The sequence below is a fragment of the Xiphophorus maculatus genome, chromosome 13 (assembly GCF_002775205.1).
Source record: "Xiphophorus maculatus strain JP 163 A chromosome 13, X_maculatus-5.0-male, whole genome shotgun sequence".
NCBI classification, from domain to species: domain Eukaryota; kingdom Metazoa; phylum Chordata; class Actinopteri; order Cyprinodontiformes; family Poeciliidae; genus Xiphophorus; species Xiphophorus maculatus.
The window spans coordinates 23,978,593-23,993,207 of record NC_036455.1 but is presented as its reverse complement, the minus strand read 5'-3'; the positions used below and the strand labels follow the sequence as shown (position 1 = coordinate 23,993,207).

Genomic DNA, 14,615 nt, shown 5'->3' with positions numbered 1-14,615 from the left:
AGCTGGAGCTTCCCTGTCTAACTGCAGCTATTAGCATGTACAGCACTAACGTTCAAGTTTGTCTGTGATGAGTTTATCCTGCCAAAAGAGGAATATAACCTTTAAATTTTGTACATATTTTAATCATTTTGAAGCACTTATGCCCAATGTATATTTTAAATATCTATACTTAAAGTACATTTCCCCCATTAACCCACAAAAGGGAGGTTCGACTATCAAAATGCACTTTCCTCCCCCTCCAAGTATTAACAGGAATTCTTGCCTATTTTCCTTTCTTCTACTTATGGATTACACTGTCAACTCAGAACTACTTTAATTATCTAGAGTTTATTCTTATTTATGCGCTTTAATTCAGAAGAATTATGTTTAAGACAAGGTCTTAATTTATTATCTTATTTTTGTCCTGCAGATGGAGATTGATAACTTTATACTTTGGAGATAAATGAAAAGATTGTGCAATACGATGCAGTTTTGCTGTTTTGTAAAAAGGTGTTTGTACTTTCCAAACTTTGGGACAAATAATCTTTTTTAATATGTCTGTAAAATAAAATATATTTCATGCTCTTTGTACAATTGGTTTTATTGACCTAGAATTAGCCTATTTTGTAGACTAAATAAAACAAATGTGAGGCTAATTTTGTGTTTTGTGCCTTTGTTTTGAAATGTTTCACCATTCAAACCACTTGAGTGGTTTTAAAGTTTATTGTCAAACAGTACAATAGAGAATTAAAAATACACAGATGTTGCAGATCATAGAATTAAAAAATCCAACCATTTTTGGAGAATATCATCTACATTTCCATGGAGACAAAAACAAGAATAAAGGAATTTAAATCAAGAAAAACTGATTACGGTTACACTATCACAAAGGAAACCTTCAGAGACATGAAAAAATGGGAATCCTCTACAGGAACATATATCAAAAAAGCTGCCTTCAGTGACATCCAACAAAAGACTCGTTGTACTTCTCAAATGGCTGCTGGCTGCAAGACTTCCTGGATTTCTGCACAGACCTGCCAGACTTCTGCTTGAAAATGGGAGAGCGAAGAAACTGCAGGTCTGTAAACTTGTCTCCACGCCGAAGTTTTCTGTGAGGAAGTTACAAACACCATTGTTTAGTCATATTTTAGTAAGATCATAAGTGAACTACTTAAAGAACTTACGCATTTAACGAAGGCTCCTTGTAGTCAACGGTCATGGTGCAGCGGCGTTTCCGAGGGGGAGCGTCGGAGCGGCGTGGGCCGACACAGGAGAAATTACGATAGGCTGCAGGGGACATATTGGTCACGTCACACAGACTCAAGCCCCGCCCTGCTGACCTTACACCAACCCCACCTGTGGAAATGTGAGGAAAGATGTGACGGAAAGGAAATGGAAAAAAGCAAATTGGTGCAGATTGAATCACATACAAACAAAAGTGAAGAATTAAAACCCAGAGTTCAATAAACCCAAAGAAAAAAAGAAGCTTTTTTTCCCCTCCGAGAGGAAGAGTTGATTATAACTTACGTTTCTGGCCTGTTTTGAGCCTAGGTGTTTGGCTCGATAAACGAGAAGAATTTTCACAAGGCAGTTCTCCAAAATTGGACAGGACGGTATCTATTCTCATCATCTCGGCCTCGATCAGAGGGCTGACAGCAGGGAAACCGTCCTCCATTCTGTCCCTCTGAAGTTCTGAAAGAAACAACTTTTTAGGTTGGTATAAATCCACATAGCCTGCTCCTACAAACTATAAATACAAGAAAGACTTAATAAAAAAAGCTTATTTTCATGATGCAGTGAGTTAAAACAACAACAAAAATAATTACATTCCTAAATTCTAATCTCATTTTTCCAGATTTTCAGTTTTTTTCTCCAGGAAATTTTTGCACTAGAATGCAAAGCAGCTCCAATAATCTATAACAGATATTTTTATAGCAGTCAAGCTTTAAATACAGAAGCTGCAAAAATCACAGACGGCAAAAGAAGGTAAGAAGAAAAGATGGAGGGATAGAAAGTTACCACTTTTAAATAGGGAACATTTCATCAAACTAATTCATTTCTTCAATATTTCCACCTACCAGTTTTGATGTAATTAGATATTTCATCAGATTTCTCCACACTACAAGAAACTTTAGCTACGTTCAGCGAAATATATGAATAAATGAATCCAGCTTTTACTCACTCTGGTGACTCTCTTCTCCCTTTCCAGAATGTGCCACCTCCAACTTCGACTCTTCGTCCCGGAAGACTAATCAACAGAAAATTGGACATTTTCAGTGGTACCAATGAAACAAGGAGAAAACCACTAAGCTTCTACTGTGAAAACTCACCAGAGATCTTTGGGGTGGGAGGGATGTTTTCCTTTTTTCTGACAATCAGTGAGCGCTGGCCTCTGCGAGTGGTGATGACTTTGGTTTTAGCAGGAGAGGACTGTCTCCGTCTTGTCTTCTGAGGGACGTACAGGCTGTCTTCCGACTCCGAGGATGGCGATGATGAGCTGGTTTCGCTCTGTTTGGGAACAGCCGCCGAGTCTTCATCTTGCGTCTCTTCACTAATGTGAAGTGTCGCTGGCTGATTCTCCTCGCCTTTCGCCTTGAACGGCGTGATGTGGACAGTTTCCTCACAGTCAAAGTCAAACGTGTCGTTGAATCCCAGCGACGTGTTGAGCTTGTTGCTCTGAGGCGGAGGAGCTGCTTTTCCCTGTGTGGCCACGTGGTCCCGACTCTTGGAGCGGGCTCTGGGTTTGGGATTCTCCCAGGGCTTCTTTAGCAGGACCCGATCGGGTTTGCGGCCTCTGTCGGGTTTCCGTGGAGCTGGTTCAGGTTTGGAGCGAGGCTGCTGCTGCTGGGTTTGTTTTCTGGCAGGCTGCTGGTGTGTTTTTTTGGGACGGACTGGCTCAGGTGTAGAGTGATGCAACTCCCCTCTGTCACTGACATCCACTGTCTCTGGTTCTGCTCCTGGGTGGTTCTGATTCAGACCTGAACTCGCACCGTGAATAGGGCTTGGTAATATGGCCCTAAGATCAGCAACTGGGTCTGCATTGCTCAACCGCCGTTGTTCTTGCACACGCTCAGAGCGCCTCCTACTTCTTCTGTCGCCGTGCCGACGCCTCACACCCACCGTGGATGGCAGAGCAACCTCTTTGTCACAGTTAATGTGTCCGTTCTTTTTAGAAGGAGGGGAGTCTACAGAGAAATGGTTTGAAAATAAATACAAAAGTTTTGATATGTTGAATATGAGTTACTTTAATTAATACAGCAGACTGATGATCTGAGCAGATCATTCTCCCAGCTAATAATTTATAACAGTAACTCTGTAAAGAACAAAATTAAACATATTATATACAATAAAACACTAAATTTTGCAGGTGCCTTTTCTATATTTTCACTCTAGTCAAGGATCAAAATTAGAGATGAGCTGCTCCAATATTAATATCTGTATCGGTCCCAAAATTGAAAAAATAAAATAAATTCTAGAGTGAGTATTGGTGACAATGTGCACGACCCATAAGGTCAGATCTAGTCAGTCTAATGCTATGCTTTGTGATCTTAGTGATGTCATGCTTTGTTATTTACTTTACTTAAATTAAAAAATTCCTAATATCACTTTCTAAAACATGAAAAAAGGTTTGCTGCAGTTTATTTTTTTATATATTGTTTTTATCGGTTTCTGTTTATTTTACATTGGCAGCTTTACTCCTAATTGAATTGACTGAAATAATTAAAGTTGTATTGTTTGTACATATTTGTGAAACTATTGGTGTATTTAAGTTTACTGTACAGGTGCAGAGTTATCAAATACATTTGTAATTCAGTAAGTTTGAAATTGTGTTTAAAAGAAGAAATGTTTTAAGTCAACCCAGCTCTGTTTTTCTGCATCGGATCATACCGGCCGATACTAAATGTCAGATATCTATATAAATATTAGAAGTGAAAAAAAAAAAAAGAGGATCACTGCATATCTAATCTACACAACAGCAAATAATTATACAGAAAGCCATAATCACTGTACAAAATGTAAACAACTGATAAATCTATATAAACAACAACAAAAAAATTACCAGGACAAATTGGTGAAGTGTCACAGAAAGTGAGCTGATCAAACTGCTGACTGCTTTGCTTCCTCCTGAGGATGAAAACAAATCAAATGCCAACAAGAAATGCAGGATAAATGATGTACAGTGATGCCCAAATAAGCTACTATATGTATAAGGAAAAAAAAAACACTTCAACTCACGTCTCCAAATTCTGATGGTTTGGGGTTTCCTGTTGGATCCCTGTTGGTTTAGCCTAGATCATTGAAAACACATAATGTAAATTATATAAAGGTAAAAGGTGTACTGTGATATCTGGACACATAAATAACATTCTGGATAACAAAAAAAATAATAAAAAAGTACTTGAACAAGAAATGGGCATCATTATCTGAGAGTGTACCTGTGAAGCACTTGCTGCCAGCGCCTCCTGCTCCTTGAGCTTCCTCTTGAAGAGAAGCAGGTGAAGGAAGAGGGCTTGCTGCTCACGCTTCAGCTGCAGGATCACCGCATTGGCCTGCCTCACTTTCTCCTTCTCAGCTTGCAGGGCCACAGCCAGCGCTTTGTTATTCTGTTGCACACCTTTAAGGATGGTGTGTGTAGAACTGGATGCTAAGAGAAAATAAGAACACAGAATAGGATTTTTTCAAATTTATTTATGAAGCACATAAAAAAAATCCCAGCAAGCTCACTCAAAGTGATGAATAAAAGATATCCAACCAAGAGACCACACGGATATAAGAACACTCACATAAAATAGAACGCAGACAATAAATAGAGATGTTCCAAGTTTTACTTGAAGAATCCATTCTAAAATATTTAACAGTTCATGCAATTAAGCATTCACACATCCATATCATAAATGTTTTGTAATAATTGAATGTAATCAATAAAAAAAAATTATTGGACTGTATGGCTTTTGGTCTTCAGCAATATTTAGGTTAGAAGGTTCATATAAGAGATATAAAAACTAACAGGAAATTGTGGTTTGGTTTAGCAGATGCTTATATTGCATACGTTTTATTATTCTTACTCAAATCAATGCTAGAATGGATCAAATGATCACTCCTCCATTACAGAGCATCAAAACCACAAAGAGAAATTTGGCATCTTTTGAAGAACCAGGAATACATAAATTAACCTTAAATATCCTACCAGTATATTTAATTTTTTTACCTTATGGGATAACATTTTAGGAACACCCTTTTTAAATGGGAAATATTTAGCAATAAGTTGTAAAAAAAAAAAAAATACAATCAGATTCACTTAGATTTAAATTCTGCAAGTGTAGCTGCTGGAACAGAGAAATGCAACAAGAATGCTGCATTTAAAACTAATGTCATACAGTATTTGTGATATTGGAACCTTAGTTTACTACCTACACATTAGGTGTGATTATATTTTAAATTAGGTACATTTCATTACACGCATTTGCATGGTCTTCGTCCCATTTAGTTTATATAGATCTGCTCGTCATAAACGCCCCCTGCGCTTCTGTGTGCGCACAAACCGGGGCTCTTAAACGACCGGAAGCTCTAACGAGTCAACAAACACTTACCTGAGTTTTTGTTCATCATTCTTGATTGTCCCCTGCGTGGAGCTGCAGCATTAGCCAGCCGTTTGTTCCTCTTCTCCTTCATCCTCTCCTTGATGTCCTCCAAACTTTGTTGGAAGGACTTCTTCTGGACTCTCTCTCTCACCATGGTTCAAGATCTATGTGAGTTATGAACATATAATCAACATATGTGTCCTTCTCTATGTGCTCAGTTGTTTACCACAACGATATATCGGGCTCAAACCTAAATCAAGATACTAACAGCGCCGTTAGCTAAACAAAAAAAAAAAAAGTCAGTCGTCGTTACCGTTTACGGCTAATTTCCTTAACAGCGGTCTGATAATATTTATGTATGAAAGGAAGGCACGTTGAACCTACCAGGATATATATTTTACGATGAATTTTAACTTCGCTTCTTTCTCTACTGCGAAATACGTGAAGAAAACCAAGAAAACAGAGCATCAACATAATCCATTTTTTCTAACGTCGTCTTCCGAGGGTGGACGTTCGAATTCAGAACCGCGGCTGCTGATTGGTGGAAGTCCGGCTTGACGTAACTTCCTTCTTTTAAGTGACGGGATTGTTCGCTAGATGTCGCTGATGTAAAGAAAATAAACCACATCGTTTTCCACGAGTGACGTCTGGGAGTCAATTTTTCACCATTTCAACGATGGAAATTGAACATATTCATCCAGCTTCTATGCTCCTTTATTCCTTGGTGGATGTATTTAACGGTCAATTGGACCCCGGACAGGTGAACTGGCAAATAAATCAGTCACAATTATGAGTTTGTAATTAATAATATTGGTGTTTAATTCCCAATTCTGACTTTCATACTAAGAATAATGAGATTCAGTTATAAGTTTAATTTTTAAAAGTCATAGTTTTTAATGCCAACACAGGATTTCAATATTTTAGTATACTTTTGACTTCAGTATTCTAAATTCAGTATTCTAAGTTATAATTATTCATTTTAAAGCAGTTGTTGAATCTTCACTTTTAAAGTTATCAACAACAATACATACAATGCAATTAAGTTAATAATTATGGTATGAAAAGGAATAGTTTTGACTTTGAAAGTTGTGGAAAGTCAATTATTATGACATTCAAATGATTAGGATATTTAGAGTAATAATTCTGACCCTCAACATCATAATTAAAATAGTAGAAACAAAATTCAAGTGTTAATCAGATTTAAAAACCTCATAATTATGACTTCACAGTTTTGTTTTGTTTTGTTCATTTAAGCGACAGCAATGGGCTTCGATAGTCATGTTTAGTATTCCTTATTTGTCTGAATCTGAAAAGTGAACAATCACACTGCAGCTCAATTAACTAATTATAATTCTTGGTGCCTCATACAGTCCCTTTCCAAGCCTTTCCTGTCTGCATACTGGAAACAAACAAACCACACAGGAGTTATGCACCACCAGGAACTGAGGGACTAATAAACTCAAAGATTGCTGATTATATGTAAACATCTTTAAAAATGTAAATTGGGTTGAGACTCATCAAGGGTCAGGCTCATTTTGCTCCACCAAAATTAATATTTATAATTGACTGCTGTAGATAAGAGTACAGCACAGTGCAGAGTGCTATGCTGTATGTGGATAGTGCAGATAATTGTGTTAATCTTGACAGGCAGCATTTTCAGTCTTGTTCTTTGAGATTTTTCTAAACCTCTTACGGCCCATTCAGGCTAAGATTACACAGTCAATTATTAGATGAAAGCACATTTTAATTTCCCTAGTTTGTCTTCTGACACTCTCTTCAAAACTTCACATTCTTGTTTTCAACAGCCAGCCTAAATCAACACCCCTGTGTGTTAATGCGTTTACACAGATCTCCCCATTAAACCTACCCTAAATTCATCAGCACCTAATTACCTCCTGTCCAAGCTTTAGCTCAGTAAATGTTCTGTATATTTTTGCATTACCTTATATTGCATAATCGTCTGTGCTTTCATTGCATTTAAAAGTCAAAGTGAAACATGGCATGACTTGTTTTTGGCAGGGCACAAAGAAAAAAGTTGCTCCTTTCCTGCGGGTCATGAAGGCTAATATAATTCAGTTTACTGCATAAGCATCAAACAGCATGTCCATACCAGATGAATGCCACTGTGACATTTAGCAAAGTTTTTTTTCTTGCATAAGAAAAAGGCCCTATAGTCAGATTTTGTAAGATGTTAAATTTGTTCACATACATAACACACTATTCCTCAGCCCCAAAAAACAAATAAACTACTAGAGCACTTTGTAAAGGTTATAAAGGTTAAAGTCATCTACCGAAATTTACAGTAAATCTTTTTACAGGAACGTGTGACCCAAATATTTTTGGTGTTGTACTGTCCATGCTAAATTTTGTTTTACAGCAGTGCATTTTATTGTTGCTCCTTTAAACTTTGAGTCGGCAGTGTGCCAGTGTAATGTGGTTAGAGCAGCCAGAAGGTTCATGGAGTTTGCATGTTCTTCTCGTTTTATTTTTGAAAAACATTCAAAGTAAGTGCAGTTACAAGCAAATGTATTGCTTGTTACTGCACTTAATGTGACGCAAGAAAGGACTTCTTGGGCATAGATCACCATTTACTCAATGACAGCCAAGGTTAGTCAATATACTATTACTGGCTTTGCTTTTCTTTTTTAATTTCACCTACAGCTAAGATGTAATTAAAGGTAGTTATTTTCGGAACGTTTGTTCAGTCTGATAAACAAGCCAAATCGAAATGCATTTATAATTTATTTATTTATAATGACTACGTATGGTAGCTTTCTTAACTGACATAATCTCATGTTTGTCAAGTCAAGCTTGAAAGGAAGGGTGTGCAGAGACTGGGAAGGTGATGCACAACACATTAGTAATCCAACTGGAACATGTGGCGGGCCATCGTGTTCTGAAGCTTTGCAAAACTAAGAAACACCTCTAACTATGAAATAGACTGCAAGTGCGGTAGTACATAAAAAAAATTATAATAATTTTATGTTCTGACCATTGCTATACGCTATTATTCAATAAATTAGAATATACGTCCTGATGAGTCTCATTTGTCAGATTAAAAGTACTTTTTGAAAATAACAACCTTTAGGCAGGTATTACACATATTTTTCATTAAGCCCACATTTTTGTATCTAAAAATAGTTTTTTAAATTGGTTTGCTTTAATATTCAAATTTTAAATGTCATGTTTTCATTAACTGTAAGCAGAAAAATACAGTTAACATAAATAAGTGCTTTCAAACATCCATTGATGAAATAATGATGATATATTGCAAATATGTAGAGTTGAATGCACAAATGTGCAACAAATATGAGCATTCTGCATAGTGTTGCTGATTTCTGTGGTGTTTTTATTTTTAATTGTTTTCATTTTTTTAACCTGAAATATGCCAATCAATTTCCAGCAATTCCTCCATAACACTGTCATGGAAAAATGAATTAAATAACTTGCCAGTGTCTGTGTAGCATATTAAATCTATTCACTTGTGACAAAATATGTGTTGCTGTCAAGACCAACAGTGGTTTGGGACTAGATGTGCCACACAATTACTGTACCAATATAGACCATGTAACACTCAAGAAATGTATTTTGATTTTTATTGTTCATTAAATGTACAGTGTTTTCGGGCGTGCCAGGGTGGCGTAGCGGTTAGCGCGACCCATATTTGGAGGCCTTGAGTCCTTGACGCGGCCGTCACGGGTTCGACTCCCGGACCCGACGACATTTGCCGCATGTCTTCCCCCCTCACCTTCCCCGTTTCCTGTCAGCCTACTATCATATAAGGGACACTAGAGCCCACAAAAAGACCCCCTGGAGGGGTAAAAAAAATGTACAGTGTTTTCATGGTTATATGGCACGTGATTTTATTCACTGTAATGTAGTTTTGCACTTGGGACTAGGAGTTGGCAAATGCTGAATCTGAATTGACGTGGGGTAACAACAGGCGTAGGAAATCCAGCAGGGAAACCTCCAATAAAAGCTGAAATTGTAGTGTATTAAAAAGTGACATTTTGACATTACCTCTAGAAGAACCACTTTGGTGTCTGTCATCGTCTGGCCTCCGACCCAAACAGAGGAGGTTAAGGTTACAGAGGAGTTTGACAAAGCTACAGTGCCGCCCATTTAAAACATATGACTTCAGCAGTGTGTCAGATGTGACTGTGGCGTACAGCTCACAAACAGTTCTGTGTTTCATGCCCTGCATGCATTTTCTCCCTGGAACTATATTCTCATAGGTCACTGAAGGATTTGCAGCAGCAAAGCTTTATTAAGACCCAAAAAAGCAATGATAAATTCTAACATATGTGGGCTTTTAGCAACAGGTGTGGGATTTTAGTGTGGGCTTGGTGACTAAGACATCATTCTGTTACAAAGTGCCCATACAAACCTGTAATGACGCACTGTTTTAACAATAACATCACTCGTGTTTACTTAAAAGGTAATATTCTTTGCTAAAAGCCTGCAAATGTCACAGCTGTTCTCTCACAGCGGGGGGAATACAGAGTGGAGCTTTTTTGTGTGTGTGTTTTTGTTAGACTGCTTTAGAGGACAAGTAAAGGAGGGGAAAGGAAGGAGAGGGACAAATAGAGCCAGAAGAACTCTACTGGTTCTTGTTCAGCCTGGTTTAATGGACAAATTCGTCATCACACAGTCATTTCATGCCACCTCCTTGCCATCCACATGTCAGCTGCCTGGAGAAAAACTTATTATCACAGGTACAGGAAAGGAGGAGTTCATTAAAGGGGAAATAGAGGGGACTAGTTTCTGCGGGAGACATCAGGGCACAAAAACACACCAAATTTTATGACTATAGTTCAGTATTTTTCAGTGTAGCTCTGCTTATTATATTAGCAATTATAGCAGAAACTGGGCAGATATCTTGGCTCACTCCTCTGTCCTGGCACACCTAAATAGCCAATCTGCTTTTTTTTACCATAAAAAAATGTTTTACACTAATCTGTGGCCTAATCTCCATAGAGGCGTAATATACACAGCTACTTTTTAATATGGAAAATGTGCTCTTAAAGTCCATGGTAATGGAATCATAACAGACTGTGATCAGCCCTTAAACAGAACTCCAAGGCAGAAAAAAAACCCTAGTAAATCAGATTACAGTTTGTTTTATGGTTTTTATATAAATTGAAAACTTCAGTACAGAAGACTGTGTGGCGACAAAGATCCTAGCACAATTTTTAAAGGGAAACACATAAAATATGTATGGTGATTAGCAGTAGTATTCGTATCCCCTTAAAAGCTCACAATTTGCAGAAACTTCTATTATTTTAATTCATTTGGAATCGTATGTGATAGGCCAACATAAAGTAATGCCAAATGTTCAAGTGGAAAGAAAGGGATACATAGTTTTCAACATTTTTTGCAGATGAAAATCTAAAATTGTGCATGGATTTGTTGTGAGGTTGTTACATAATACTTTGTATAACCATCCTTGGAAGCCAATACAACTGCATGCCATTTGAGGTATGTCTGTACAGCTTTGCAAATCTATAGACTGAAAATTCTGCCTATTTTTCCTTTCAACATATCTTAAACTCAGGCAGATTAGGAATTAGCAGTAATTTTTTTTTTTTGTTGCCATACTTAGTTTTTACTTTACCTGACCAAACTGGTTTGGTGGGAAATTGAAAACAAGAGTTCTTATAACTTTCTATTAGCAATAGTGTTTTCTTGCTATTTCTAGGCTACATCTGTGGAGTACAAAACTAATAGTTGTCCTGTGCACCGGTTCTCTCACCTGAGCAATGACTCTCTGCAGCTTCTCCAGAGTTACCATAGGTATTTTGACTGCTTCTCTGATTAATGCTCTTCTTAAAAGGCCTGTCAGTTTAGGTGGTAGATCATGTTTCAGTTGCATGTTTCCCATTATGAGATGATGGATTAAATCGTGCCATGCCAGGTTTTCAAAACTTGGAACATAATTTCACATTGTTTTCCACTACTGATTTCTTTTATCCACAAAGTCCTTACTGCAAATTGGGCGACTTATGAAGGTACTTGACTTAATCATGTTTTGTTTGGAGGAATCGGATTAAAGGGGTGAAGAAATATACAGTACAGACCAAAAGTTTGGACACACTTTCTAATTGAATTCAATGAGAAGGTGTGTCCAAACTTTTGGTCTGTACTGTATATTTACACCAGAATTTTCAGATTTTCTTTGAAAAAACACATCAAGTTTCTTTGACTTGTTTTGGTCGACTACATCCAATTCCAATAAAATACGTCAAAGTTTATGTACCAAACACTGCAGGAATACGGATTCTTTCGTGAGACCTCATACATTTCTCTCAACTCCCTCTGAATGTACATCAGCTCTGGATTTACTGTAAAGACGTGGGCTTTTCAAGTCACAGTGTCACAAATATAAGTGAAGGAACCTACGTTAGCCATCACATCCGTTTCAGCCCAAGTGACAGCAGCACTGAGCCCCAGACACACAATTGGCTCTCTGTGGGTAGCAGCATGGCCATTATGCTTTCCAGTTTGCTCTTAAACACCCTGCTGCGCCATTTACTTCACAGCCAACTTCTCCCCCTCTATTTTACTGATCTGCTGCTCCATGCCATGCCCAATGCAGTGGTCTCCTGCAGCGCCAAAAAACCTCACAGGGTCTTAACAAATCCCGTCTGGTGCCGTAGGAGCAATGAATACCCACACTTTGGCAATAAATGGAGTGTCTGAAATTTTAAAATTTTACTTCCTTGGGTGCTTTGCAATGTGTTGACCAGGGCAGATAATGCTTGAAGCTTTTCTTTACCTGTTTTGTCTTTGCAGCTGGGGAAACACAAGCAGCAGGACATACGTTGGTTCATCTGGTGAAATGCCAACCTTTGTGTAACTTTAGACTGTACATCTCTGAAATCTAAGCTTCTAATGTTGAATTTTATGTTTTAATCTTTTCAAAATATAAAAAAAACATGAGCAGAGACATGCCTGTTTAAACAGCGATCAATGCTTACTGTGAATGTTTTATTTTTTAAGTTATCATTATCTGGTTTAAGGCAGACGTTTTCTTTTCTCCAAATGCAGCCAAGCTACACTGGCTCACAAACACGAGGCGAGCGCAGGTGAAAGTCTGACTTTACTGTAAGTGAGCAGAAGGTAAAGAGACTTTATAAGGAGAAACAGATGAAATATTTCACAGAACAAAAGGTCGACCACACAGATGCTCTCAGGTCTGTTTAGACCTGAGAGAGACTGAAAGGAGACCAAGTGATTGTTCAGCTGCTAAACCTTTCGGAAACATTCAGTGTGAAAATCTTTTTTATTGTATTATAAACATCAACAACTGATTTTATTGATTGTGCGTCTCACTCGTATTTGCCTGGGACCTGCTCCTTCATCTATATTCTGGTAAAGAACAACACAGACGTGGCTCCTTTTAACAGACTGATTACTGATTGCAGATTTAAGTGAATGAGTCTGAGGCGGTGATTTCATAACAATCTAGGTAGCAACATAAAATCTCGCCTTGGACACCAAAGTGGCCAGGGCCAGCCCTGTGCTCCAAAAGCTGTGATGATAATAATAAAAAAAATCATCAAAACAAAGACAAGAACAGCAGATACAAGAAAAACTTTGTCCCTGAAAATAGATGCTGAATTTAAAGTCAGAGTGTCTCTAGGTAACTATAAAGAAGAAGGGAGGTCATGTCATGTGGTGGGCTTATGCTGCAGGCAAATACAAAGATATCTTTCATTGTTATGCGGTACAGTAAACTACAGCACATTCTGGAGTAGTTCTTCTGTAGTAAAAAACATTGACTCAAAACACTATCAATCTGAAAGAAAGGCTCTAATAGTTAGAGTGAGAAGCTTTTTGAACTCATCGGGAGCTAAAGTTATGCAAATTAGAGCTAGAAAGGTTTAAAAGCTTCGAAACTCATCAAAATGTAATTGCAAGTGTCACGATTTTTCTAATTATTCTTTTCAATTTCAATGGTTTTTAACTGTCTTTGCTGCGATTATTTTAAGTAGTGCCTCATAATGATCGTTTTCCAGATATTTTCAACTCGCCATGTCCCTTAGTTTATGGAGATCTTGTTTTCCCTCATTCTCACTGTGTCGCTGCAATCACCCATGAAAAAGCTTGCTTTACGATTTGGAATAAAATACTGCACAGAGAAGTCAAAATCCCCGCGTAGTCAGGCTGGGAGCTTATAACAATCGTTTTTTATGTGAACAGCAAGCAAAGTTGCCCTCTCTCACGGCAAAAAAAAAGCAGCTACGTCCGCCTTTGTAGTCTCTCCAGGTACAACAGAGGCAGAAAAATTCCCGGGATGCCAGACTAGGCTTCTGTAATGCTGACACATGTTTATGCGTGTATTTTTCTCTGCCATGAGTTTGATGATGCGGTGAGAGACAGAGTGGAGAGCTGAGCGTAGATGTGTTGTGAGCTAACCAGAGAAAGATGACAAAAGGTGCAGGAGAAGAAGGAGTGAAGGCTGGGGAGCGAAGGAGCCAAGGAGTTGAGGGGCCAGCGGAGGTCTGAATTCCATCGGCCTGCGGAGAATTGAGCATCCCACACACAGATGTTCACAACCATCAGGCAAGATAAGTCATTATCATAACAACAATGACCGCTGTGACAGCTTGGAGAATCGGGATGCAGCGACTGGGTGGACCTTAGCTAGGCAGAGACGTTTACTTTGGAGTGTCTGCAGCACACAGAAGTAAATAATACGGAGCTCATTAATCCAGTTTGGCTTCAGTTAGCTGCTGAATGACAAAAACAAGAAGAAAGAGTGAGGGGTCATGGAAAGTTGAGTGAAAGGCAGTGACCCAGCTTCTGACCTCTGAAAAGGTTTAGTACGTCATTATTTAGAGTAGGTACATTTTCAGCTTTCACATTTCATGTCAATGCTCATCTGTCCTGTGCTTTAGCACAGGCCAGATTATTATTTTCGAGTGAATACTTTGCAAATGCTGTATTTTATACACTTCCAAAAAAAAAACCTCACAGGCCCACGTAAGGTGGTGTGTATTAATTTATTGTATTTTCATGTAGATAATTATGGAAGCCCGTTTCTGCCACTCT

The 14,615-nt window shown here is 38.1% G+C and overlaps 1 protein-coding gene across 1 annotated transcript; it reads right to left on the bottom strand.

The window, feature by feature from the left end:
- Positions 1–693: 693 nt before the first annotated feature.
- Positions 694–6,081, bottom strand: sgo1 (shugoshin 1). The gene is made up of 10 exons (XM_005797428.3): positions 5,946–6,081; positions 5,571–5,725; positions 4,416–4,624; positions 4,216–4,268; positions 4,040–4,104; positions 2,310–3,164; positions 2,162–2,227; positions 1,507–1,671; positions 1,164–1,335; positions 694–1,088 (listed from the first exon to the last, which is right to left on the bottom strand). The coding sequence occupies exons 2-10, from the start codon at positions 5,713–5,715 to the stop codon at positions 935–937; spliced, it is 1,884 nt and encodes a 627-aa protein (XP_005797485.1). The 5' UTR covers positions 5,716–5,725; positions 5,946–6,081; the 3' UTR covers positions 694–934.
- Between the last annotated feature and the right edge of the window lie 8,534 nt (positions 6,082–14,615).

What these genes read in the sequence shown, in the direction of transcription:
- sgo1 (XM_005797428.3), bottom strand. Translation starts at nt 5,715, where the DNA reads ATGGTGAGAGAGAGAGTCCAGAAGAAGTCCTTCCAACAAAGTTTGGAG. An exon ending in TGGCAGCAAGTGCTTCACAG is followed by an intron (nt 4,269 to 4,415) that starts GTACACTCTCAG and finishes TCAATGATCTAG; the next exon opens with GCTAAACCAACAGGGATCCA. An exon ending in TCCCACCCCAAAGATCTCTG is followed by an intron (nt 2,228 to 2,309) that starts GTGAGTTTTCAC and finishes TCTGTTGATTAG; the next exon opens with TCTTCCGGGACGAAGAGTCG.